General features: G+C 43.5%; 1 protein-coding gene across 21 annotated transcripts in view; it reads left to right on the forward strand.

The window, feature by feature from the left end:
* Positions 1 to 27,929, forward strand: part of ADGRL2 (adhesion G protein-coupled receptor L2) — a 218,755-nt gene that overhangs the window by 131,663 nt on the left and 59,163 nt on the right. For all 21 annotated transcript variants that reach the window (XM_073544888.1, XM_073544884.1, XM_073544885.1 and 18 more), the window contains exons 4-5: positions 3,204 to 3,313; positions 25,946 to 26,746. In XM_073544888.1, coding sequence (XP_073400989.1) covers positions 3,204 to 3,313; positions 25,946 to 26,746 — 911 coding nt within the window. The remainder of the gene's footprint in view (positions 1 to 3,203; positions 3,314 to 25,945; positions 26,747 to 27,929) is intronic.

A 27,929-nucleotide genomic window follows, 5' to 3' on the forward strand; every position in this document is an offset into this window, starting at 1 on the left:
TCGTATATTCTTGCCATCTCGGGTCAGATATGGAGTTATTGTCCTATGGGGATAAAAGATCAGGTCAACATACTGCGTTCTCAAGTTTTCCACCATCTGCCGTGGGGCAACCCCAAGCATAGGAAAGAGGTGATCGATCTTGCCTAAATCATCAGGATTGATCATCTTTCCTCCACTGATGATCTGATGATGCAACTTTGAGTGTTTTGATGGTTTTATATTCATAGAATCATAGAATGGAAGGGACCTCCTGGGCCATCTGGTCCAACCCCCTGCTCAAAGCCGGAGTCACTAAATCATCCCAGACAGATGTCTGACCAGCCTCTGTTTGAAGACTTCCATTGAAGGAGAACTCACCACCTCGTGGCAGCCTGTTCCACTCATTGATCACTCTAAGGCTATGTGCACACGTAGCAGAAAATTTCTGCTTAAAAACCGGACTCCCTTCCCAGAAACCGCGCCTTTTTTTTCTGCGCGTTTTTGCCCGTTTTTTTTGCGCAAAAAACGCAGTTTTTTTAAGTGTTTTATCCCGCGCGGTTCCAAAGCCATAGAAATGGCCAGAAATGCGGAAAAATCCGCAAAATTAATGAGCATGCTGCGTTTTTTACCGCGAAGCTGTTTTTTCGCGGTAAAAAAACGCATCAATATGCACAAAGTGCAAAATGCATAGAAATGAATGGGAAGCTTATTTTTAGCGTTTTTATAGCGGATTTATTGGCAAATCCGCTAAAAAAAACCGCTGTGTGTGCACACAGCCTAACTGTCAAAGTTTTTTCTAATATCTAATCTGTGTCTCCTCCCATTCAGTTTCATCCCATTGCTTCTAGTCTTTCCTTGTGCAAATGAGAATAAAGATGATCCTTGTCCACAGGTCGGTGGATTAATCTATAGGTCGGCTTCTATATATCCCACATCTAGAAATATCCATCATTTTAGTTGTTTTTTTTTGTACCGTGTAGCTCTAAATATTATTTTTATGCATGTTATTATTTGAGCTACCAGAAATTTTACATACCGCCCATTTTTTTTCCAGCCTCTCAGAGGAAAAAATAAGCCCGGCTTGCTTGATGTCCGGTTGATTGTCCCCTCCTCACGTGACGTTCGTCCTCTCGCTCCGTCATGTGCTACACAATGCCACTAGAAACCAATCCGGAGTGAGCGCCTTTTGTTTTTGCTCAATCATCGTGTATATGTGCCGGTGATACTTTTTAAACTCTGCAGTTTATTGAACATACATTATAATTTCCACTTCTAAAGTCTTTCTCCTTTCTGTGTTTATTAAATCATTAATGAATCTGATTTTTTTTTTCCTTTTTTTTTTTTTTTCTTCCGCTCCTGAAAGTGACAAATTAATTGTATCATAAGTCTCTGCAAATACATTGAGCTCTATGACATTGCTCTCAACAATGTTATTTTGAACAACGTTCGGCGCGAGATGAAAAGCAGATTTATGCGCTTATTAATATTTTATATATAGTTTTGTTTGCAAGAATGGAACATTGCTGACATTCTAGGAAATGTGTTTTCATGGCGGGTAATTGCAGGGCGCACAAAGAGGAGGCCGCGCTCGCTTTCTAAAGGATCTGTTGGTTCTAGCGAGTTTCCAGTCGTTATCGCAGGCCGTACACATGTGGGAAAGCGCAGTTTTTACATTGCAATGTCAGTAATGACCTGGCTACGGAGACGACTTTGTGTAGGCGGGAGGTGGATGAGGCTTAGGGAAGAACTTGGCATCTCTAGATGAAGAATGCTGTGGATTAATACATGGGCCTTGGCTTGTCAGTTATGAGTCGGTAAGAGGTGATTTATAGGAGAGATTGATGCAGAACAGGCCCGATGTTCCACATAGAATACTGGTCTCTCCTTAGGTGTCTGGGGGGCCGTGTACCAAGGCTGGGTGCGACTTCTATCACTGCACCACCTATAGAAAAGTCTGATAATAGTCTATAGCTGCCAACTATGTTTTATTTTTTCTTAAAAGTACAAAAAGTCTCAAAAAGGAAACAAGTCACGAGTAACTTCAGTACATTGCATTGATTGCAGTGTCCGCATCCTCAAATGTGGATTACTCCAGATGAGTTTTACGAAGCTTAGGCCACCCCTGCGCAATCGCCAAGTCATCCCAACCTGATGATTCTGCCAGGAATGGACAAACTTCTGAGTATGGGAACGTCTCGAATGTCCCCCAACTGACTAAAATGGGGTGTTTGGAAATCAGTCTCCTGGTTCCAGCTATGTCCAAAGGAACACAGGAGTGCTTGTCTGAGCCGAGTGTCCCTGTGTACGGGAGCGCAGAAGAGAAGGCTGTTGGCTGACTGATAATAAACCAATATGTATGGCCAACTTCAGCCTCGTTGTCCGGAGAAGCCGCAAATAAGTGACAACCACAGCTCCAAGCACAGAATATGGTTAGAGAGGTTGTCAGGCCCTACTCTGCCTATGTTCTTGGACAGGATTCTTCTATAGCATGGTCTCCGAGGAATCATTGGGCTTTTTAGAATATTAAGGCCACTTTCACATGTTCAGTATTTGGTCAGTATTTTACATCAGTATTTGTAGCCAAAACCAGGAGAGGAACAATCAGAGGAAAAGTAGACTAGAAACTCGTCACCACTTCTGGATTTGTCACGGACTCCAGATTTTAGCTGACAAATACCAATGTAAAATACTGACCGTGGCCTAAAGCTTCTTTATTGAAGGTGTTTTTCCCCAGGTGGCTAGGTTTTTGTAATTGATGTTATGTAACTAAACCCATGAATTATTATTATTATGCATTTATTTAGCGCCATTAATTCCATGGCGCTTTACATGTGAAAAGGGGAAATATAGACAAGTATAATAAACACGTGTAAGACAAGGGACACACAAGTACATAAGGAGAGGGGACCCTGCCCGCGAGGGCTCACAGTCTACAGGGATGGGTGAGGATACAGTAGGAGACGGTAGAGCAGGTCGTGCGGTGGATCAGTAGACCGAGGATCATTGCAGGCTGTAGGCTTGTCGGAACAGGTGGGTCTTCAGGTTCTTCCTGAAGGTTTCCGTTGATGGTGAGAGTCTGATGTGAATTACTGTTGTCTTTGGCCTGTATCTATGTATCCATGGGCGTCGCTTCCTGTCGGTTGCGCGGCTCCTGTGTTCTCTTTTGTAAGCCTCTGCTTTTTCTTTACTCCTGATTAACGACCTTCCTTATTTTCTAATTACAGGTGTAACAATAGGACGCAGTGTGTGGTGATCACCGGATCGGATGTGTTCCCTGACCCGTGTCCGGGGACCTACAAGTACTTGGAAGTCCAATATGAGTGTGTACCATACAGTAAGTAAAGCCAATTGTTCTTTGCTCTGTAAACATTAAACTTGTTTTCTCCAACACCAAACGCTCGCAGCACATTTGCTTCAGATGTTCAGAACTGCTCTGCATGCAGTACAGGCGAGACCTACCCCGTGGAAGAGAGCCATGCGGACAGTCCGGCCAAATCTCCTCCTGCAGCCTTAAGTGTTTGCTTTCAGGACTAGTGTTTTTCTAGAAAACAAACCAGATTTAGCAGTTGTGGGTGCCAGACAGAATGTGTGTATCTGCCCAATACCAGGGCCTGACAAATTGATTTGGCTCACACTTCCCTAAAGAAAGTATTGACTTTGATTTCAATCACTAGTTGCTCGCGCGGCTACCTGCTGCCGTAATTCCTTTTGTGCATTTTATTAGCTTTTGCCGAGACAAATCCCTCCATTATATTTGTTTTAGGAGGAGAATCACTGTCGGTAAGCTATAAATCGAGGTGGCATGTGCGGCTTGCCGGGCATCTCGGAGATGTGTTCTTTCTGCCTTGTTCCTGGATGACAAGCCAAACAGGAGACAGGATGCTGAATTATCCCCAAACTTAAAACAATGCCCAATAAAAGTAATCTACGACCTGGAATTGTTTTTTTAGTGTCTTCCAAAGAGGGAAACCATAAAATCCTGTTGCATTGGGTTTTATTTGGTAGTTATTAGTGCAGTAACTGGGGGAGGGCATATTTCCTTCAAGTCTCTGGCACCCCGGGTAAGATCTCTTTATCGAGATGCTTACTCAAAATAATGAAAAAAAAAAAAAATGTTTTGATGGGAATGACGATCGGTAACATTCTTAGACTGAAATGTAAGATTTCAGGAAGTTGCAAAGAAAAAGATGTTTGCGGTTTATATCTTTCCTAAGATGTTTCATATTTTTCTGCTTCCAAAAAAACAAAATAACAAAGAATCCATGAATAAAAATTGCAAATTACTTCCTTAGAAGTGACCCACCATGGACCTAGCGATGGGGAGGGTGAGTAGGACGTGGGGGAGTATTAATTTGCCTGAATTTCGGATTTACCCCCCACCCCCAGTATTATTCGTTTGCTTTCTGTTACTTGTATATCACCAACAAATCCACCGTACGGTGAAAATAGTCACTCCCTACACTAGACACACATGATGGTTTATAGTGTGGTAGAAACCAGAGGAAAAACCAAACAAACATGGCAAACATTCAAAATTCATGGGTCTTAGCCACCAAGTTCCAGTTTAGGACTAAGGACTGATTCTAGGAAATCCTCACAGATCGGATAGTTTTCTGAAGCTTTTTTTTCATAGCTGGACCCAAGAATTGTGTGCATGCACTTGTGCTGTGGTTTCTGTTACGTTTATAGAAACCACAACCGGGAATTGTCACATGACGGACACTAATATAGACAGTCGGACCCCCTACAAGTATATTGGGGTCTGTCGGTTCTGCAAAGGTTTCTGTAACAAATAACACAATCGTTGAGAATGGTGTCTAATAAATCCTCTGATGCAAAAATGAACATAACTTGAAAACCTGATCTGTCTAAAGAGTAGAATTCCAGTTTCCGGGTGGATCTTAGCTGAAATGCACTTAAAGCCTGCCAAATATGAGCGAGCTTTTGACAGACGGCAATCTCTCCCGACTCCCCGATATCAGTTTGGTCAATTTGTGTTTTCGAAAGCCTCTGTCAGAAAAGTGTGGCGGTGACTTATCTCCTGAAGACCAGAAGGTTTGAATTCAAAGTCCAACCCTTATTTCCATCTACATCATTTGTCTGGCAGAAGTTGAGGCTCCTTGCACATCAGATGGTTTTCTGACGACATCAATATTGGCAGATGTTGGCAACTCTAACGTGTCCTAACAGTCTTTTCAGTGGTGATTAGCGATGAGCGAACGTGCTCGGGTAAGGTGTTAGCCGAGCTTGTTCCTGGGCTAACATTGTTTTTGGTATGCTCGAAAAATATAACCACTGAAAAGACTGATAGGACACTTTAGAGTTGCCAAAATAGGCCAATATTGATGGGATCAGAAAACCATGTGATGTGCAAGGAGCCTCACAACTTTTGCCAGACAAATGATGTAGATGGAAATAACACTGCATCCGAGCAGGTTCGCTCATCACTAGTGGTGGTGTCTGAAAACCCATCATTCGCAACCCACCAGTCTTTAACTCCATCCTTAGCCTTTGGTCTGTTTTTAGTTCCATCCATAGCCTACCTTCTGTTAGCCTTTCATCAGTATTAAGCGTCATCCATAGACTTCAGTTTGTCTTTAGCGCTATCCTTAGCCACCGTTCCGTGTTTAGCTTAATTCTTAGCTTCTGATCTGTGTTTAAGTCCATCCTTAGCCACCGTTCTGTGTTTAGTTCCATCCTTAGCCACCAATCTGTGTTTAGTACCATTCTTAACCGCCGGTCTGTTTTTAGCTCCATCCTTAGCTGTCGGTCTGTCTTTAGCTCCACCCTTAGCTGACGGTCTGTCTTCAGCTCCATCCTTGACTACTGGTCTGTCTTTAGCTCCAATCTTAGCCGCCGGTCTGTCTTTACCTCCACCCTTAGCTGCCGGTCTGTCTTTTTAGCTCCACCCTTAGCTGATGGTCTGTCTTTAGCTCCACCCTTAGCTGATGGTCTGTCTTTAGCTCCACCCTTAGCTGATGGTCTGTCTTTAGCTCCACCCTTAGCTGATGGTCTGTCTTTAGCTCCACCCTTAGCTCGCGGTCTGTTTTTAGCTCCATCCTTAGCTGATGGTCTGTCTTTAGCTCCATCCTTGACTACTGGTCTGTCTTTAGCTCCAATCTTAGCCGCTGGTCTGTCTTTACCTCCACCCTTAGCTGCCGGTTTGTCTTTTTAGCTCCACCCTTAGCTGGTGGTCTGTCTTTAGCTCCACCCTTAGCTGATGGTCTGTCTTTAGCTCCACCCTTAGCTCGCGGTCTGTTTTTAGCTCCATCCTTAGCTGATGGTCCGTCTTTAGCTCCATCCTTGACTACTGGTCTGTCTTTAGCTCCAATCTTAGCCGCTGGTCTGTCTTTACCTCTACCCTTAGCTGCCGGTTTGTCTTTTTAGCTCCACCCTTAGCTGACGGTCTGTCTTTAGCCCCACCCTTAGCTGATGGTTTTTCTTTACCTCCAGGTACATTTTACCACTAAAATAAAAGCTGAAAAATGTTGAGGAGTCTCTTATTTCTCACTGCCACATACAAATATTACAAGAGTTTTACATATATATTTGCTGGGATTTGTTGCAGAGCTTGGTCAACTGAATCTCCGAGATTCTGCACACGTAATGAGAAGGGGATGTACGGTAAAGCTTAGATTCAGCCCTGCAGACCCGCGTTATTTCTTCCTGTCGCTTGTCCTATTTTAACGTCTTAAGCTATAAGACCTTATTTATTCTCCTTCACGTAGAAATGTCATCTTATTTCCTTTTAGCCAGTATTTGAGAATGTATTTGAAGATATCCAGTCTGCTTCCTCTTAATTTAGCCGATGTATTCTTGTAGCTACTGATTACATTTCATGTTTTTTTCCCATCACAGGAAACTAATTTAAGTTGCTTTAAGGAAATGTTGTGTCCAGTAATAAAACGCTCGACCAAGCAGTGTTACATGTCAACATAAGCGGCAAAGAAGTATACAAAGCCGGCTACTAATGACGCCAGGCTTCTAACACGTGGACTTATTGGAGGACGCTGGCGTCCCGTTTGGGGGCTGAGTTAGTTTGGAACCTAACCACAATGATTGACATCACTGAGATGCCATTTAAAGAAATAGGAAATCGCTGGGATTCTGCATAATGCAGAACCCAACGTGGAGAGGGGCAGTCAGTGTGAACTTTTGTCTTCTGCCGACATCCCTGCATTAGTTAGAACGCCGTGTATCACTCTATTGCAGGGTGTTGATTTGGTCGTAGGGATGTAAAGCATAAGTGCCCGGCCCTGACACCACGGCGATGGCGCCTTCTGTTGAGGAAATGAAAGCAGTAAAGTGCTAAAAATGCACATATCATTCCTTAAACTTTTGACATGTCAGAAGACTTGCTCAGCAGTGGTGGATCATCGGGGTGTGTGTGCATGGTGGTGGTGGGGGAACAGGATCAGCTGACCTGAGCGTCAAATTCTATGGTGGCACAAAAGTTTGCTTTGACTTCTAGGTTCCAAAGGTGCACAGAAATCAAGATTAGTCTGTCATTGACTGCTGTGCTCTGCATAGGCAGTAATGGAAATAAGAATGCTCTCAGTATGATGAAGTAAGCTTTATCGGTTGTTGCCTATGCAGAGTGCAACAGCCGATGACAAACTCATCTCTTCTACTGCGTTCTGTATAGTCAACAACTGAGGTGATAAAACCTGCACGGAGCTCTCCTGCCGGTCCCCCCCGCCTCTGCACCCTCTTATGATTTTGTGAGAGGAGAGATGGAAACCTGCGGGGGAAGCAGTCCCAAATTTAAAACAGTCCTCCTGTTAAAATAAAACAAAACAAACACTAACATTATAATGACCTGTAAATTTTGCAAATTTTTTTTTTTTTTTTACCATAATTAGGGTAAGGTTCGAGTCAGGAGTGAACTAGGGATAGATCTAGAGTCCAGAAATAATGCTTTATGTAAAAATGAAATGTATAAAAACAGGTAGAACTTTATTTTTAGAATATCGGAGGAGCAGAAGCCCTCAGCTGATCACTTCTGATCTATCCCGGAGAGCGGAGCGAGCGGTATAAAGCCTCATAAGTTCATTCACTGCTTTCTGGAGCCGCGACAATCAGAATCAGAGGGGGGCAGCACCCCGCTGAGCCCCCCCCCCCCCGTCATTGTGAAATCGACAGATCCCCTTTAAGAAATCAAATCTGCTTTAGTGATTTTCAACCATCACTGTTTTTATCAGATATTTGGAAGGTTCCAGCTGGGGGCGCTATCACAGGGATGCCAATGGGGAGAATTCATTGCTTGCAAAGGTAAAAAAAAAATTACTGCAACTGGCGTCTTATAAATAGTTTTTTTTAGTTAGAAAATCCAGCGTGCTTTATGGATTTTTATAGTCAATGCTCCTTGGGAAGAGAGAATGCTTATTAGTATTGTTCGTTCTGGAGAAGAATCTCACAGTTTTGAGAGCCATGAGACCGCGCCGTGACCGCGTCTTGCAGCCTCAGTGATGTCACTGATTCTGAGAGAGGCCAAAAACTGATTACGCCTCCAATCGATGCCTCCAATACATTTTGATAAAGCCACTTTACTGATAAAGTAATAAAAGAGAAATTCTACAATGACTAGCAAGTGATTTGCTCCGTTGACTGCTTGGAGTAATCCTGAATGTCAGATTCCTACCACTAGGGGCAGTGTTCTATTGCCGTCTGCACATACAGAAATGAAGGACTGTGAAATATTGTAGCCATTTCTATGTTGATGTTCTATTAACTTTCACATCTAATTTTATTTTAGCAATCGGGATGTTTTTTCCTAGTGGCTGTACAAAGGATCCGTTGTGCGTGGATTTCATCCTTGTGTTAATTGGTGCATATGCTGTATGTGCGTAGTCCGAACCCACGTCATGTAGTAAAGCGCGTCGAATAATGTCCTCCCACAGTGGGTGTTATTTGCAGGTATCTCATAACTATAGAAACAGATATCAAGTTTAGATGTAAGAGCGACTCTGTTGCCGGAGGCATAAGTGAATCCATTTCTGTGCGTTGACAACTCAAGTGAAGGTTTGCATTCTCAACAATCGCGCACCCCGGCAGTTGTCACACACAAATCCCAGATAGGCAAACATAGATCCGTCTTGTACAGCTCACGTTTGCCTTTTTTTTTTTTTTCTTTCTTCTTCTTGCTGGTTACGTCACTCAAAAATATAGGATGCCTTAAAGGGTTAACACAGTGTATGCAAAGAGCTACTCCTACGTAAATTTCTCGAAAAGTGATCGGCAGGAGAGGGGTGTTGTGTAGTCATCACCCAGTAGTAAGGGAGCCGGTTTTTCGGTCACATCCTCTCGGTCAACAAGCTCCAAGCTCTGCTGAAAGTATTCCCTTTAGAGCAGCTCTCATGTTCTTCCCACATGTCCTTTTCAGCTGGATGCCAGTCATGATGGCACCGAAACTGTCAAGGGTCAAAGAACAATACCTCTGCCTCTATCCAAAAAGAAATGACTGGTAACCGGGACAAAGGAAAGCATTAAATTGCTGAATATATAGACTTCAAGTTGTGTCCTTTTAATTGCCTCCATTGTATAAAGTAGCTGCCTCCGAACCATTTATGTGACCATTTTATCTGATGTCACTATGGTAACAGACTACAGACACTGTAGTCTGATTCTAAGTCATGTTTTGCGGGGTTTTTTTGTCATTTACTTCCTAGTAACCTGCTGAATGTTTGTATGTTATTAGCACGAAGTAAAGTAAGGAGGAAAGGGAGAGTAGCAGCATGGTTGGACCGCGCCGGGCATGGTTGGACCGCGCCGGGCATGGTTGGACCGCGCCGGGCATGGTTGGACCGCGCCGGGCATGTTGTAGTCTGGTGCCATACGGATGTTTATTTACCATACACATCTTCTGATTTATTTTTTATACTCTGTTCCCTTCCCCACCGTTATGTGCACGTGTCGTCTCATTTTCATATAAGAGCGTCCCCCGATCATGCCATAAGTCCTTCCATGAATTGCTCCCCCGCTCTCGGTGTGGCATGCATTTCCGAGCATTGATTAACAGTTCATCTCATTTGTTTCCCCTAATATTCTAGTCAATGGGATAAAATAAATGTTTCTCCATGTAGACCGACCTTTAAGTCGTCTTAATTGTATTTTTATGGATCAAGTATAGGATTTATTTTTTTTTACTGGCGCATTTTTATTATGGATGTGTGTGCGACTACATACATGCGTTATAAGTATTGAATCCATGGGATTGTTAATATCGTGGGACATTCATCAAACTGACTTGAAATGAGCTCATTACAATAATAGCAGGAATAGGTTTAATTCTCAAAGTGAAAAGCAAAAGAGGTAGACTTAATGAACGAAAGAGTCATCATTTTTGTGCTTTAAATAGGATTCTATTATTTTGCATAGGTTTAAGTTGGTGTTCTTCTGCTATGGTAACAAATTCACATTCCCATTTCTTCTATTCAGTTCTTTATGACACTGTATATATGTGGCAAGCGAATGAGATGGCTCCTTGGTTGGCTGCCCGGCCTGGCTTGCCACATACTTGGTTGCTTGGCCTGGCTCTCCGGACACCTGACTTTCTGGCATTGCTCTCCGGATATATGTCTGCCCGGATTGGCTCTCCAGGTATGTGGCTGCCTGGCCTGGCTTCCCACATACCTGACTGCCCAGCCTGGCTCTCTGGATATAGGTCTGCCTGACCTGGCTCACCGAATTTGTGGCTGCCTGACCTGGTTCATCACATATCTAGTAGCTTGGACTGGCTCTCCAGATACATGGCTGCCTGGCCTGGCTTCCCACATAGCTGACTGTCCGGCCTGGCTCGCCGCCCACCTGGTTGCCCGGTCTGGCTCGCATGGACACCTGATTTCCAGCCTGGCTCGTTCACAAACCTGGCTGCCAGACCCAGCTTGCCCGTATTCCTGGCGGCCTGATTTGGCTCACCTCGATACGTTATTCGCTCTGATTCCTGAGTTCCTGGCCCAGTATTGGGAGAGATTGACATTATTCACCCATCATGGTCCACTTCTCCGTAAGCACAGCTGTACTGTTGCTACAATGTATTAGTCTTAGTTTTCTCTGTGAAGCATCAGTACTAATTTGTCCCTGAAAATTGCATTTTTAGTGCGATTCATATTGCACCTAGTCCTAGTAGCTTTGATTATTGCAACGATAGAAGCCTTATACAAAGTATACAGAAAGTTCTATAATTTTTCATTACACAAGTGTTTAACATATGAGACATTTCAGAACTATTCATCATACTTTATATATATATATATATAAATTTTGTGAGGTAGCGCTGTCATGTAAGTAAGGGGTTCTCGCTTGCAGCGATCGAAAAACACATCCGGCACAGGATTTTCCAACAAATCATAGTCTATGAGGTTTATTCATCCTTCATAAACCTCCAGCAGCAATATACACAGCATTACAGGAGAGTGTCCATTATACAGGCTATTTAGCCCCAGGGTTATCTCACCCACGTCAGGGTTCCCATATGGCTGTTTCTCCAGGCCGCAGAAGTCCACTCACTCCTCAGGGACTCTCAGATACTGGCCGCCATTACACACACAGCCGCTCCACAGGCTGCTGTTAGTGAGGAGATCCTTCTCCTCACGGGACCTTCCAAAGTGGACCAATCAGGTCCCAGCATTCACTCCATGTGACCTAACCTGGCCACATTATATGGTCCATAGCCACGCCCACCGGGTCACATGACTATGACCTCACCACAGGTCCTTCACACAGACATATATACTTTACAATAGCATTCATAAACATACATATGTCTCTATCTCAAGGTCACCCACCTTGAGATACATAATGGCTCTTCAACCACTCACACTCTTGGGACATCCACACAGCGCCCCCTTGTGGACACAGTGGTCATTACACCACATACCTCCCCCCTATGTTCAAACTTGTGGGGTTGAACACACAACATCACACCAGGGTCTCGAGACCGGGCACGTATTGCACCTTGCCCCACAGGTCGAGAGAACTGTCTCCATTTGTCATACGGCCTCATCTCTACATTAGGCCTCCCCCGCCCCCAGCGGTCATAATACTGGTCATTGTCTTTGACCCTCCAGTCACGGTCTGTCTGCATCATCAGACACTGTTTAGTCACCACACTGTTACAGTGCCCCTTGTCACCTGATCTTTCTCTCATTGACCGTCTCTCTCGGTTGGTGCGGTCATAAGTCTTAGTCGATCCTGCTGTCTGGCACGAGTCTGACTCAGTCAACGTCTCACAGGAACTACAGCCCTTCAACCTCAGAAAACAGAAAGCAAAAAACACAAATATCCTGAACTAAAAGTTAAAAATATACTGCAAATAATGCATAAAGTTAATAATAATAATAAGGGTATTTAGTAAACATAATTTTGATCAAAATAATGTACAAGCCATCCCGCCACGTCACGGCAACCCTTGTGGGACAGTCCCTACTCTAGTATTTAAAACCTTATTACTTGCCAAGTGGCGTGAATGTGAATAAGGGTCGAGCGGCTGAACCACTTGTAACAGCTTAGGCCAGACTGGATGGCTTTCCCAGCTCAGAAAAAGGGCGGTCACACCCCTATATGCACTGAATTCACAATGAAATGAATAAAAAACAATTCTGAACTGAGACAAGTAAGTTAATGTGTATGCACAATGTTTTTTATTTTTTTTATTTTTTTAGCCCTTCAACCTCGTACGGTCTGTCGAATTGCCACTCGCTGACATTCTTCGGCCATCTGCCATGTCACTTCTTGGCGGTACCCCTGGGGTCCTTACATCTTGGTATGAAGGCGGCCGCCACCTGGTATTCCGCACTTCTTTATTAATCCGCTGGCGGTCCAGCTTCAACTGTTCAATCTCTTGCAGGTACCCCACTCTATACTCCAAGAGCAATTGAAAGTTCCTCAGGCTTTCCATGGAGCCAACCACCATCATGGGAATCCTTCCCACTTCACCAGACACCTGGTCTTCGTCATCAGGAGGGATCCTCACCCTCACCACACCGGAGACATTCACAAGGTCCTGCATCACCTTCCCGGACCTTCCAATGATTCTCCCAATCAGAGCTTTGGGTACCGGAACCACATCTTTCCTCAAACCCAACCGATCCATAGCCTCTCTTGCTATCTCTAGGCGTCGAGCAGCCTTCATATTACTCCGCCTAACCAATTGTTTGACACGTAGACACTGCAAATGCATCTCTTTCAGGACAGCTACTCGGTTTGATGTGTTTTCCCTAGCTGATATTATCACCAACTGCCGAGTCTCAGGTGCCCAGTGCACCTTACACGCTTTGACCGCCTCTTTGAAAGCCTCATGCACACCTTCCTCAGCACAGGCTTCTTGCATGTCTTCTGGTACATCAATTACAACCCTGAAGGTCGTGGACTTGCTCTCATCCTGGACAGATGGCTCTGGGTTCCCCACGGACACTTCCCTCAAGATATCTGTCATGACCGGATGACTGTCTTGTGCAGCTCTTGGCTCACCATCTTCCTGAAATTTACAGTCTTCAGGACCCTTTTCCAAGATGGGCTTTGTCAGTTCTGCCTTGCTATCAGTCGGGGATGGCCGCTGTACGTCTTCGCCCATCCACTTCTTCTCCCACAGAAGACCTTTTACTACTCCACTGAGTTCTTGCAGAACTTTATCTCGCTCCTCTGCCAGGTAGCGACGCTCATCCTCTCTCCTGAGAATCTCCTGTTGATGCTTCTCTTGGGCCTTTCTGAGCACCTCCATATCCTTCACTATAGCTTTGTTCATAGTTTGACACGCTGACAGGTGACCCCTGAGCTCAGAGACTTCCTTCTCCAGCTCATCCACTCTGTGCTCAGCTGTTTGTCTCAGGCCTCTTTCTTGTTTGACACATTCATCCACCTCCTCTCTGAGGGCCTTATTCAGTCCTTGCCACGTTACCATGTGGCCTTTGAGCTCAGAGACTTCTTTCTCTAGCCCTTCTATTCTGTGCTCCCTTTCTTTCTCAGAGCCACAGTCACCCCCAGAGATTAAGTCATCCCTCCAGTTACTCACTAACCGTGTGACTACTTCCGCCGTCTTACCCACCAGGTCAGCGTTAGTTTTGTCACGAGATGTCAGGTCCGTCCGTTGGTCTGACATACCCCTTTTCCCAGTCACTTCCACCTCTGACCTCTCCCCGTCAGGAACCGTCACCGTCTTAATATCTGTTAGCCCAACTATAGGAACGTCTCCCTCCTCGTACCATAGGTCATCCAACATGACAAAGTCCCGGCCGCCCTCCAAGGTATACACCAAGTCTGGTGGTATCCCGCCACCTTGGCACTCACTGCCTCCAGGCCCCTCAAACACCACTCTGTCTAGCATATAGTTCACCGTGACCCCATGTTTACAGCGAACCTGGGCCATTTTCTCGGTCAGACAGAAAGTGAGAGGAGTTCCTATCAGAGTCACCTGACTCTTGGAGTCCAACCGTCCCGAGATTCCTTCCCGGTGCAGCATCACTGTACACACTTGCGGCCCGTCATGCTCCGGAAAGTATATCCCACATTCTGGAAACGACATACACGTACACTGCAGCTTCCCAGACATACCCACTGAGTCACCCAGTGCTGTCACTTCTTCAAACTTGGCCCCTTTCTGGACCACCACCCCACTTTGGGTTGCCGCCCCCTCCCGGGACTCTACCCCTTTTTGGGTTACCACGCCAATTTGGGTCACCGCCCCCTTCTGGGACTCCACCTCTTTTTTGGTTACCACCCCCATTTGGGACTCCACCCCCTTTTGGGCTACCACCCCAATTTGGGTCACCGCCCCCTTTTGGGACTCCACCCCCTTTTGGGATCTCCCCATGTCTGTTATACCGGTCTTCTCAGACCACAGTTCACACCACACAGTTTATGTCTCTCACGATACCAGACAAGTCCTTGTTGGCACCACCACAGCTCCTGCTGTCACCGATCACTGGCACCACCGGCTGCTGTTCACACACACAGCGGCTGGAGTCACTGCAGCTCCTGCTGCGCCGTCTTCATGGACCCGCCGATCCACCGGAAGCCGCTTGTCACCTTCGTGACCCCACTGAGCCACATCAAGCCGCTTGTCACCTTCTTGACTCCCACTGAGCCACCGCAGGCTGAGTCGAGAAAAAAGAAAAAAAAACACACCACAAAAAAAACTCACGTGTCCTGACTGTGCGCTATTCAGGACGCTCCTGTCTCCACCTGAGACCGTCCAACACACAGGGCGCACCGGGTGAGATTCAGGGAGAGACCCTCCTCCCAGGGTCTCCCCACACACCGGCCTCACCAGGTCCAGGGGCTCAGCGGGTGCTATTCAGGACATCCGTCTCGGCCTGAGACTGCCCAACACTTAAGCCTCACCAGGTCCAAGGTCCTACCATGTGCTCCAGGGCTCTTCCCAACACTGACCCTCCAGGACCTTGCTCACTGAACCCTCCAGGAACACAGTCTTTACCACTGACCCAGGTCAGTAAAACACTTTTTTTTTTTTTTTTTCCTTTCCTTCTTTCCCGACCGGCACCTGCTGGCCGCGCAGGTTCTCGGACCTCTCTACCGCAGAGGTATCCTATAAGTCTTTGCCACTGACTCCTGTCAGCACATCACATGGCTTTAAGACCGTCAGCCCTCCTGGCTCAGCGTTGCCCCCAGCAACCGAATCTGCAGTCCTTTTCCGTTGCCCCTAGCAACAAGGCTACAATATTGCCGTTTGCTTTCTCCACCATATGTGAGGTAGCGCTGTCATGTAAGTAAGGGGTTCTCGCTTGCAGCGATCGAAAAACACATCCGGCACAGGATTTTCCAACAAATCATAGTCTATGAGGTTTATTCATCCTTCATAAACCTCCAGCAGCAATATACACAGCATTACAGGAGAGTGTCCATTATACAGGCTATTTAGCCCCAGGGTTATCTCACCCACGTCAGGGTTCCCATATGGCTGTTTCTCCAGGCCGCAGAAGTCCACTCACTCCTCAGGGACTCTCAGATACTGGCCGCCATTACACACACAGCCGCTCCACAGGCTGCTGTTAGTGAGGAGATCCTTCTCCTCACGGGACCTTCCAAAGTGGACCAATCAGGTCCCAGCATTCACTCCGTGTGACCTAACCTGGCCACATTATATGGTCCATAGCCACGCCCACCGGGTCACATGACTATGACCTCACCACAGGTCCTTCACACAGACATATATACTCTACAATAGCATTCATAAACATACATATGTCTCTATCTCAAGGTCACCCACCTTGAGATACATAATGGCTCTTCAACCACTCTCACTCTTGGGACATCCACACAGCGCCCCCTCGTGGACACAGTGGTCATTACACCACTATATATATATATATATATATATATATATATATATATATATATATATATATATATATATATATATATATATATATATATATATATATATACACTCACTGGCCACTTTATTAGGTACACCTGTCCAACTGTATGTTAAGACTTAATTTCTAATCTGCCAATCACATGGCGGCAACTCAGTGCATTTAGGCATGTAGACATGGTCAAGACAATCTCCTGCAGTTCAAACCGAGCATCAGTATGGGGAAGAAAGGTGATTTGAGTGCCTTTGAACGTGGCATGATTGTTGGTGCCAGAAGGGCTGGTCTGAGTATTTCAGAAACTGCTGATCTACTGGGATTTTCACGCACAACCATCTCTAGGGTTTACAGAGAATGGTCCGAAAAAGAAAAAAAATCCAGTGAGCGGCAGTTCTGTGGCCGGAAATGCCTTGTTGATGCCAGAGGTCAGAGGAGAATGGGCAGACTGGTTCGAGCTGATAGAAAGGCAACAGTGACTCAAATTGCCACCCGTTACAACCAAGGTAGGCAGAAGAGCATCTCTGAACGCACAGTGCGTCGAACTTTGAGGCAGATGGGCTACAGCAGCAGAAGACCACACCGGGTACCACTCCTCTCAGCTAAGAACAGGAAACTGAGGCTACAATTTGCACAAGCTCATCGAAATTGGACAGTAGAAGATTGGAAAAACGTTGCCTGGTCTGATGAGTCTCGATTTCTGCTGCGACATTCGGATGGTAGGGTCAGAATTTGGCGTAAACAACATGAAAGCATGGATCCATCCTGCCTTGTATCAACGGTTCAGGCTGGTGGTGGTGGTGTCATGGTGTGGGGAATTTTTTCTTGGCACTCTTTGGGCCCCTTGGTACCAATTGAGCATCGTTGCAATGCCACAGCCTACCTGAGTATTGTTGCTGACCATGTCCATCCCTTTATGACCACAATGTACCCAACATCTGATGGCTACTTTCAGCAGGATAATGCGCCATGTCATAAAGCTCGAATCATCTCAGATTGGTTTCTTGAACATGACAATGAGTTCACTGTACTCAAATGGCCTCCTCAGTCACCAGATCTCAATCCAATAGAGCATCTTTGGGATGTGGTGGAACGGGAGATTCGCATCAGGGATGTGCAGCCGACAAATCTGCGCCAACTGTGTGATGCCATCATGTCAATATGGTCCAAAATCTCTGAGGAATGCTTCCAGCACCTTGTTGAATCTCTGCCACGAAGAATTGAGGCAGTTCTGAAGGCAAAAGGGGGTCCAACCCCTTACTAGCATGGTGTACCTAATAAAGTGGCCAGTGAGTGTGTATATATATATATATATATATATATATATATATATATGAAATATAAATATCTGTGAAGTGTAGATAGCATTTGAAATATATTAGCCCAAGTGAAATCAATTCTTCTCTTAATTGATCAAGATTAATGATCTGTTCTGCCATCGCCATACTGCTCCGAGCTGAAGATCTTTAGTCTTAGGTCTCATACTCACATACGAGAATCTCGGACGAGTCTCGCACGTTAATACCCGCCGGCACTGGGATCGGAGCGTTCAGCTGCATAGAAATACATGGAGCTGCACACTCCTCTCCCGAGTGCCGGCGGCAGTGCTGGGTATTAACGTGTGAGACTCGTCCGAGATTCTCACGTGTGAGTTTGAGCCTTTAGTGTCCAGTTGTCCTCTTAAAGTCCTGTGATACCAACACACATATGGCGATTAGAAAAAGACAAACTTTAAGTAGCAGATTGTTAAAGCCTTGTGTCAGTCACCGAATAAAACTTGTCTGTCGTCCTCTGCTCTTCACTTTTCTATAGTGTAAAAATCGCAGAAGCGTTTACAAACCTTTCATTATCGCCCCCAAATCTAGGATCCGGTTATTGCCCCTTTGGCCACTGTCCCATTCCTTGTCCTTTCTGTTTTCCTCCTTTCTTCTACCGAAAGTTGAGAAGATCTTTTCTTTCAATATCTAAAGCGGCAAATCTTACCGGGTCAGACTAATTCGGTGAAGCTCGGAAGCGCAGAGCTCGGCATATTGTTTAACCTGCTAAACCTAGCACTTATTTCACGTGAATAATATTGTGACAGGTAGCGAGATCTCCCCCAATCTCAAGTCAAATCGGTAGGAGGTAACAAGAACAGAGGTTTTTTTTTTTGTTTTTTTTTAAGTGAAGTCTGATCAGGTCGTATTATTCATCTCTGAACATTAGACTGTATTTCTTGCTGTATTTTGAGAAGTGGTAACAATGCCTCATCTGCGGAGCCTGACGCCGACCTGCGGAGGTGACAGCGGTGCTGCCGTCTGAACCATTGTTCATGACTCGGCGCGTTATTAATTTATTAGAAGAATGGTGACATCACCACCACAGGAAAACGCGTTCATCTGTGTTGCTGTGAATGTTCTTTCTGAGCATTTCCTATGCCCTGGTGACACATTACATAGCTGCATATGTAGTTTTTTTTTTTCGCATTTTTTATATCTATTTTTATTGCCCCCTGTGCATTTTGGCTAATGTGTTCCAACCATATTAAAAACATTGCTGTGGCCTATTAGCATGCCTTCCTATAAATCTCACAATAAAATATGTGCAGGTGCTTTGCACGTGCAGAGTGTCGCTCGGATATTACAAGCACTTACATTAACCTTGAGAGCAGGTCAGAACTACAGGGCGCTGGTATAAGACAATTGTTTGTATCCGGCCCCCCCCCCCCCCCCCAAAAAAAAAAAAAAAAAGCAATATTTCTAATTTCTCCCGCAGCTTGAGTGCAATTTTATTAATTTTTTTAAATTGCAAATTTAATAGTAACCCTTTATTTAAGGGACATCAAATAAGGCGGTGCTGCTCTAACCGTTCCACTGATAATGCCAGAGTATTTCAGATTGCATTGGATATATGGAAAATGACAGATTGGACGTTTTTGTTTAGTGAACTATTTTTGTGCAGTGTTAAGTAGATATACACAGATTTATGACCATGAAGTCAGTGCTGCCATTAAAGCATCAGTACTTAGATGGGTTTACTAGTGTTCCCCTATGTGTATCAGTACTTAGATGGGTTTACTAGTGTTCCCCTATGTGTATCCGTACTTAGATGGGTTTACTAGTGTTCCCCTATGTGTATCAGTACTTAGATGGGTTTATTAGTGTTCCCCTATGTGTATCAGTACTTAGATGGGTTTATTAGTGTTCCCCTATGTGTATCAGTACTTAGATGGGTTTATTAGTGTTCCCCTATGTGTATCAGTACTTAGATGGGTTTACTAGTGTTCCCCTATGTGTATCAGTACTTAGATGGGTTTACTAGTGTTCCCCTATGTGTATCAGTAGTTAGATGGGTTTATTAGTGTTCCCCTGTGTGTATCAGTAGTTAGATGGGTTTACTAGTGTTCCCCTGTGTGTATCAGTACTTAGATGGGTTTACAAGTGTTCCCCTATGTGTATCAGTAGTTAGATGGGTTTACTAGTGTTCCCCTATGTGTATCAGTACTTAGATGGGTTTACTAGTGTTCCCCTATGTGTATCAGTAGTTAGATGGGTTTATTAGTGTTCCCCTGTGTGTATCAGTAGTTAGATGGGTTTACTAGTGTTCCCCTGTGTGTATCAGTACTTAGATGGGTTTACAAGTGTTCCCCTATGTGTATCAGTACTTAGATGGGTTTACTAGTGTTCCCCTATGTGTATCAGTACTTAGATGGGTTTACTAGTGTTCCCCTATGTGTATCCGTACTTAGATGGGTTTACTAGTGTTCCCCTATGTGTATCAGTACTTAGATGGGTTTATTAGTGTTCCCCTATGTGTATCAGTACTTAGATGGGTTTATTAGTGTTCCCCTATGTGTATCAGTACTTAGATGGGTTTATTAGTGTTCCCCTATGTGTATCAGTACTTAGATGGGTTTACTAGTGTTCCCCTATGTGTATCAGTACTTAGATGGGTTTACTAGTGTTCCCCTATGTGTATCAGTAGTTAGATGGGTTTATTAGTGTTCCCCTGTGTGTATCAGTAGTTAGATGGGTTTACTAGTGTTCCCCTGTGTGTATCAGTACTTAGATGGGTTTACAAGTGTTCCCCTATGTGTATCAGTACTTAGATGGGTTTACTAGTGTTCCCCTGTGTGTATCAGTAGTTAGATGGGTTTACTAGTGTTCCCCTGTGTGTATCAGTAGTTAGATGGGTTTACTAGTGTTCCCCTATGTGTATCAGTACTTATATGGGTTTACTAGTGTGTTCCCCTATGTGTATCAGTACTTAGATGGGTTTACTAGTGTTCCCCTATGTGTATCAGTACTTAGATCGGTTTATTAGTCTTCCCCTATGTGTATCAGTAGATAGATGGGTTTACTAGTGTTCCCCTATGTGTATCAGTACTTAGATGGGTTTACTAGTGTTCCCCTATGTGTATCAGTACTTAGATGGGTTTATTAGTGTTCCCCTATGTGTATCAGTACTTAGATGGGTTTATTAGTGTTCCCCTATGTGTATCAGTAAAAAGATGGGTTTACTAGTGTTCCCCTATGTGTATCAGTACTTAGATGGGTTTATTAGTGTTCCCCTATGTGTATCAGTACTTAGATGGGTTTACTAGTGTTCCCCTATGTGTATCCGTACTTAGATGGGTTTATTAGTGTTCCCCTATGTGTATCAGTACTTAGATGGGTTTACTAGTGTTCCCCTGTGTGTATCAGTACTTAGATGGGTTTACAAGTGTTCCCCTATGTGTATCAGTGCTTAGATGGGTTTACTAGTGTTCCCCTGTGTGTATCAGTAGTTAGATGGGTTTACTAGTGTTCCCCTGTGTGTATCAGTAGTTAGATGGGTTTACTAGTGTTCCCCTATGTGTATCAGTACCTATATGTGTTTACTAGTGTTCCCCTGTGTGTATCAGTAGTTAGATGGGTTTACTAGTGTTCCCCTGTGTGTATCAGTAGTTAGATGGGTTTACTAGTGTTCCCCTAGGTGTATCAGTACTTAGATGGGTTTACTAGTGTTCCCCTGTGTGTATCAGTAGTTAGATGGGTTTACTAGTGTTCCCCTAGGCGTATCGGTATTTAGATGGGTTTACTAGTGTTCCCCTATGTGTATCAGTACTTAGATGGGTTTACTAGTGTTCCCCTATGTGTATCAGTACTTAGATGGGTTTATTAGTGTTCCCCTATGTGTATCAGTACTTAGATGGGTTTACTAGTGTTCCCCTGTGTGTATCAGTACTTAGATGGGTTTACAAGTGTTCCCCTATGTGTATCAGTGCTTAGATGGGTTTACTAGTGTTCCCCTGTGTGTATCAGTAGTTAGATGGGTTTACTAGTGTTCCCCTGTGTGTATCAGTAGTTAGATGGGTTTACTAGTGTTCCCCTATGTGTATCAGTACTTATATGGGTTTACTAGTGTTCCCCTGTGTGTATCAGTAGTTAGATGGGTTTGCTAGTGTTCCCCTATGTGTATCAGTACTTATATGGGTTTACTAGTGTTCCCCTATGTGTATCAGTACTTAGATGGGTTTACTAGTGTTCCCCTATGTGTATCAGTACTTAGATGGGTTTACTAGTGTTCCCCTATGTGTATTAGTACTTAGATGGGTTTACTAGTTTTCCCCTATGTGTATCAGTACTTAGATGGGTTTACTAGTGTTCCCCTGTGTGTATCAGTAGTTAGATGGGTTTACTAGTGTTCCCCTAGGCGTATCGGTATTTAGATGGGTTTACTAGTGTTCCCCTGTGTGTATCAGTAGTTAGATGGGTTTACTAGTGTTCCCCTAGGCGTATCGATATTTAGATGGGTTTACTAGTGTTCCCCTGTGTGTATCAGTAGTTAGGGGAACACTAGTAAACCCATATAAGTACTGATACACATAGGGCAACACTAGTAAACCCATCTATGTGTATCAGTACTTATATGGGTTTACTAGTGTTCCCCTATGTGTATTAGTAGTTAGATGGGTTTACTAGTGTTCCCCTAGGCGTATCAGTAGTTAGATGGGTTTACTAGTGTTCCCCTAGGCGTATCAGTACTTAGATGGGTTTATTAGTGTTCCCCTGTGTGTATCAGTACTTAGATGGGTTTACTAGTGTTCCCCTAGGCGTATCAGTAGTTAGATGGGTTTACTAGTGTTCCCCTAGGCGTATCAGTACTTAGATGGGTTTATTAGTGTTCCCCTGTGTGTATCAGTACTTAGATGGGTTTACTAGTGTTCCCCTATGTGTATCAGTAGTTAGATGGGTTTACTAGTGTTCCCCTAGGCGTATCAGTACTTAGATGGGTTTACTAGTGTTCCCCTATGTGTATCAGTAGTTAGATGGGTTTACTAGTGTTCCCCTAGGCGTATCAGTACTTAGATGGGTTTATTAGTGTTCCCCTGTGTGTATCAGTACTTAGATGGGTTTACTAGTGTTCCCCTAGGCGTATCAGTAGTTAGATGGGTTTACTAGTGTTCCCCTAGGCGTATCCGTACTTAGATGGGTTTATTAGTGTTCCCCTAGGCGTATCAGTACTTAGATGGGTTTATTAGTGTTCCCCTATGTGTATCAGTACTTAGATGGGTATACTAGTGTTCCCCTGTGTGTTTAGATCCAATGTAGACACTAAGGCTCTGTGCACATGGTGCGGATTCTGCTGCGGATCTGCAGCAGAGCTGCAGGTGATGTACAGTACCATTAAAGCATATGTAAAAAAAAAAACGCTGTGCACATGCTGCTGTTAATTCCGCGCGGTTTTTGTGCGGAGAAAAAAAAAGCAGCGTGTCACTTTTGTGCGGTTTTCTGCAGTTTTTCACCTGCTCCATTCTACAAATCCGCTGGTGGAAAACCGCAGTGGAAAACCGCGAAAAAACAGGAAGAAATCCGCAGGAAAAATGCAGGTCATTTGACCTGCGGATTTAGTAAAATCCGCGGGAGGATCCACACTGTGTGCACATAGCCTAAAAGCACAAAATGTAAGAATTTGTTTTGCTTTTCCCTCCTTACACGCGCTAATTAGCAGCACAGTTTATTTTTGTTCACAATCCAGCGTGGTCGTGTAACGCAGATGGTGCGTTCTCCGCAGCCGGCAGATCCACAAAACCTTTTAACAAATACTGTTATTTTTTTCTACACACAACATGGTAACTGAGTGAAAGTGATGTCCTTATTGTATGATATTCTGTTTTCCTTTTTGATATAAGCGATGCACCTTAAGGCCGTGTTCACATGTAGTGTAAACTCTGCATTATTCTCTGCTGCGTTTTGGGGAATCTGAAGGCTGCATGTTTAAAAAAAAAAAAAAAAAAAAAGTACCGTAGTTCCATTTTTAAATACAGAATGTCTATTTCCATGAATCCGTGTCATCCGGATCAGTTTTCTTGTGCCCCATAATGGCTTCAGTAGTCATACCGCTTTTTCACCAGTTGCATCTGATTGAATAATGAATGTTGTGATCCGGCTCCTTGCAGGGGTTCGGCACGACACCTGGTGTTTCGGATGAATATGAACAATCCCATAGTGGGATCAGATTTTTTTTTGTTAGTGAAAGTGGGGGAAAAAAAACCCAAATGATAAATGGAACGAGGCCTAAATCTAATTATGAAACCTGAATATTTGAGAATTCCAAATGGAAATTTGTAGTGTTTACTGAAAATACAGAGAGGTTTTAACTTTAAGAGTAGGAATAAGTAGAATATTCCTTTTAGGCATTTCACCCGTCTGTGTATACAAATTGCCTCTTCAGAAGTTGAACGTTAATATCGACCCTTTAACGAGCCTTGTCACTGAGTACAAGTCCCCTTCCTCTCTGAAGAGGCAATTTGCATGTTTAATTTCCGAGGGGAGCATTGCATGGCCTATAAGTCTCCTTACACTGGCATGTCAAGTATGTCACTCTCAACAAGGAGAGACACTACCCCTTAGACCCATCCATGTATCATAATCCAAGAATGGAAATTTATTTTTATACTGGTCACAGGTGTCCTGAAGAATTTGACAGCCTACTGGGCCCATGATGCAGAGGTTGGGTCAGGAGTCCCATGGCCGGGTCTGCACATCGCAGCTCACATTTGGGCCATGATGATTGAATGTGTGATACCAGCCCCATAGTGTCATCTTAATTTTATTTTACATTCCCAACCAGTATCTCTTGGAAATTCCTTTTTTTGAGCCTCGGTAATTTTGTTTGGGAAAGATAAAAATTACCGTTTTTTAGAGCTAATGTAAAACTGTGGCTCAGAAAACTGATTTGTGACATTTTACACTTGGGTTTAGAACGGTTAGTCGTTTTTCTTGCTGGGAATTTTTAGCTCCGGCCGCCTTCCTTTCTATAAATGAAATGGATAAAATAAAATGGTAAATAAATATCTGTATAAATGCACGACCTATACATCACCAGTGTAAACGAGAATTCGGGGCTTGCCGGCCATCGCGGCGGCCACAGATTAGACAATGTAGCGGGTAGTTTCCGGTAGATGTCTACATGTTTTGTGTTGCAGTTGAGCTATTTGCACAAGTCGGCCATTTCTCGGCCAGCGGTTTGGAGATGCATGTCTTTCCCCCTACCCACATATTGAAAGCTGGTCAGAACTTCCATCGACCCCCCCCATCACCACCGATCGTATAACGGCTCTTTCTTTCACTAGGTGTTCCAGTCTCTTCATTTATCCAAATTAGCGGATTTCTTGCTGTGTCCCTACTTTAGTGTGTGTACTGATTGCGCTATCGAGTAAATGGTCCATTCATGTTAATCTCTCTTTTTTCTCCTTGCACCCCTTTTTCACTTTCTCTTCCAATGCTTAAAATAGAAGTGGAGCAAAAAGGTAAATAACGAATTCCAGCCCGAACCCCCAGCTCCCTGTTATGTGCCATATGGATGTTAACCTTCTCGATCCCCCTTATCCCTAAACACTGACGTTCTGTATTCAGCAGGATTGCATTTCTACACTTCATACACAAGTTGACTGCTAATAAAACAGTGTTCTGGATATGTCACATAGGTGGGACACAGTCTCTGCATTTCTTGTGGGAAATGTTTTCTTGCTCTCTTCCTTGAACCCTAAGTGATTTTCTTTTTGTTTTTCCTTTATTTTCCTCTTCCTTTAGTCATGTACTTTTTTGCCTGGCTTCCTTTACTCTTTCCCCAAGCATGCCTCATGTACAGGCTTTGTTTCTTCCATTGCTCCAATTTTGTCTGTTGGGGTTCTTCTTCTTTTCTTTATTTTTCATGATTTTTTTTAATTTATCTTTTTAGTTTTCCAGCCCAATATTTGCTGTATAAATGTTGTTTTCCTTCATTTTTGGAGATGTTCTTGCTTTGTTTTCTTCCCTCAGTTCATATCTTTTTAAAGCACCAATGGAAAACCATCCACGTTCTTTTTCTTGGCATAACGTTGCGTGTGGTTTTTCATTGTCTGACAGATTTCAGCCTAAATGAAGGTCATACTTCTGCTCCATTACGGTGATAAGATTTACTACACTAAAATGTTATCTGTTGTAGATTAGTAGTTTACTTTAGCACCATGAATGTCACATTCTTCATCTAAAGTTTTTTAAAGTCACCTTTTTGTTAATTTTTTTTTTTTGTTTTTTTTCTTATTATTGAATATATTGCTACTCAACATGATTAAGAGAGAAACGATGTTAATATCTGTTTTGTGAAATAATCCTCTTTCTACTTTTCACTAGTTTTTGTTTGCCCTGGGGTGTTGAAAGGAGTTGTGGACTCACCATATATTTTTGAAGCTGAACAGAAGGCAGGTGCCTGGTGCAAAGACCCCCTCCAAGCTGCAGATAAAATTTATTTCATGCCCTGGACTCCGTATCGTACGGATACATTAATAGAATACGCCTCATTGCAAGATTTTCAAAATGGCCGACAGACTACAACCTACAAACTTCCTAACCGGGTGGACGGCACTGGATTTGTGGTTTACGACGGGGCAGTGTTTTTTAACAAGGAAAGGACAAGGAATATTGTTAAATTTGACCTGAGGACTAGAATCAAGAGCGGGGAAGCAATTATAAATTATGCCAATTACCACGACACATCTCCATATAGATGGGGTGGGAAAACTGATATCGACTTGGCGGTCGATGAAAATGGCTTGTGGGTAGTCTACGCGACGGAGCAAAACAATGGAATGATCGTGATTAGCCAATTAAATCCCTACACCCTACGGTTTGAGGCAACGTTTGAAACCTCTTACGATAAACGGGCGGCCTCCAATGCATTTATGATATGTGGGGTCCTGTATGTGGTGCGCTCCGTCTACCAAGACAATGAGAGTGAAACCGGGAAGAACGCAATTGACTACATCTTCAACACCAAGCTGAACCGAGGAGACGCTGTTGATATTCCGTTCCCCAATCAGTATCAATACATCGCCGCTGTGGATTACAACCCTAGGGACAACCAGCTGTACGTGTGGAATAACAACTTCATTCTCCGATACTCTCTAGAGTTCATCCTTCAGGACTTAGCCCAAGGTAAGATCCGTGTGTCTCTGGTCTGCTTTATAGCTTCATTCTTGGTGGCATTGTGTGGGTCAAAGCGCTGTCTTTTTGTTATTGTTTTGTCATTTATAGACAAATTAATGTCACAGGTAAAGTATAGTGTAAATCATAATTTATAATCCCTTATAGTCATGGTTGGCTTTTATCTAAGTGAAGTTATATAATCACATGAGATACAAAAGTAGCTAAATGTGAACGTTAATGTTCTAAATTCAAAATGTGTATTTTTCTCTATTAATTTTTTAATTACTTTTATATTCATTAGCATATAATCATATAAACAGACATATTTTAAATGCGGAAAATATTGAATGTTTAAAAGTGAAAATCATTCAAAATTAAATAGAACAAATAAAAAAAAATAATAAATGCATTAAAGTGAAGTAAGGGGAAAAAAAATATTAATAAAATTGCCGGGACTCAAAGTTACTTTTGCAAAATCAAAAGTTTCACTAAACATTGTTCAAAGCCAAGTCTCGTTTTCATTTTCTTGGGTCTGTTTTTATTACTGGGAATCTAGTTCCTTTTTTGTTATTGACCTTTTTTTTTTTTTTTTTATGACTGAAGTTATTTCTTTTACTTTCACCTGAAGACTAGAAGTGTGTATGTGCTTAGATCTTGGAAAGAACCAAACTCCGTTAAGTCTTGTACAGTGATACAGAAGTCAACAATTTCATTTCTTTAAATGATTGTTTTTTGCAAGTGTACCGATCGGGAATTCCGGATCATGAAATGATGATGTGCGTCAGGACACTTTCACACGTGAGCGCAGAACAATAGATGCTCGGCTTGATACTGTGTAGTAGATGTAAAGACCTGACAATGTGTGCAAGTCACGCCTTGTATGCGAGACGGGAAATATGCCCTTGATCTTCGTTACACCTTCTGACAGATGATGTGCGCTCAGTGTAACGATTTTAGATGACAGCCGTGACTGTCGATAATACTCTATGGTCTTCTGCTCCATAGACTTGGGCGCACATTTTTTCATACTTCTGACCTAGGTGTCATCTAATTAGCGCTTTTTGCCCCTTTTAAATGTGTTTGATATTTTTGACGTCTATTTTTTTTGACACCTTTTCTTTTGGAGAAATTGCAAGTTTTCAGTGTTTCTTTGCTTTTCTTACAGATGTTTTTAGTCTTAGATTTCCAGATA

The sequence above is a fragment of the Dendrobates tinctorius genome, unplaced genomic scaffold (assembly GCF_039654945.1).
Source record: "Dendrobates tinctorius isolate UK_male_01 unplaced genomic scaffold, ASM3965494v1 ptg000138l, whole genome shotgun sequence".
NCBI lineage: Eukaryota > Metazoa > Chordata > Amphibia > Anura > Dendrobatidae > Dendrobates > Dendrobates tinctorius.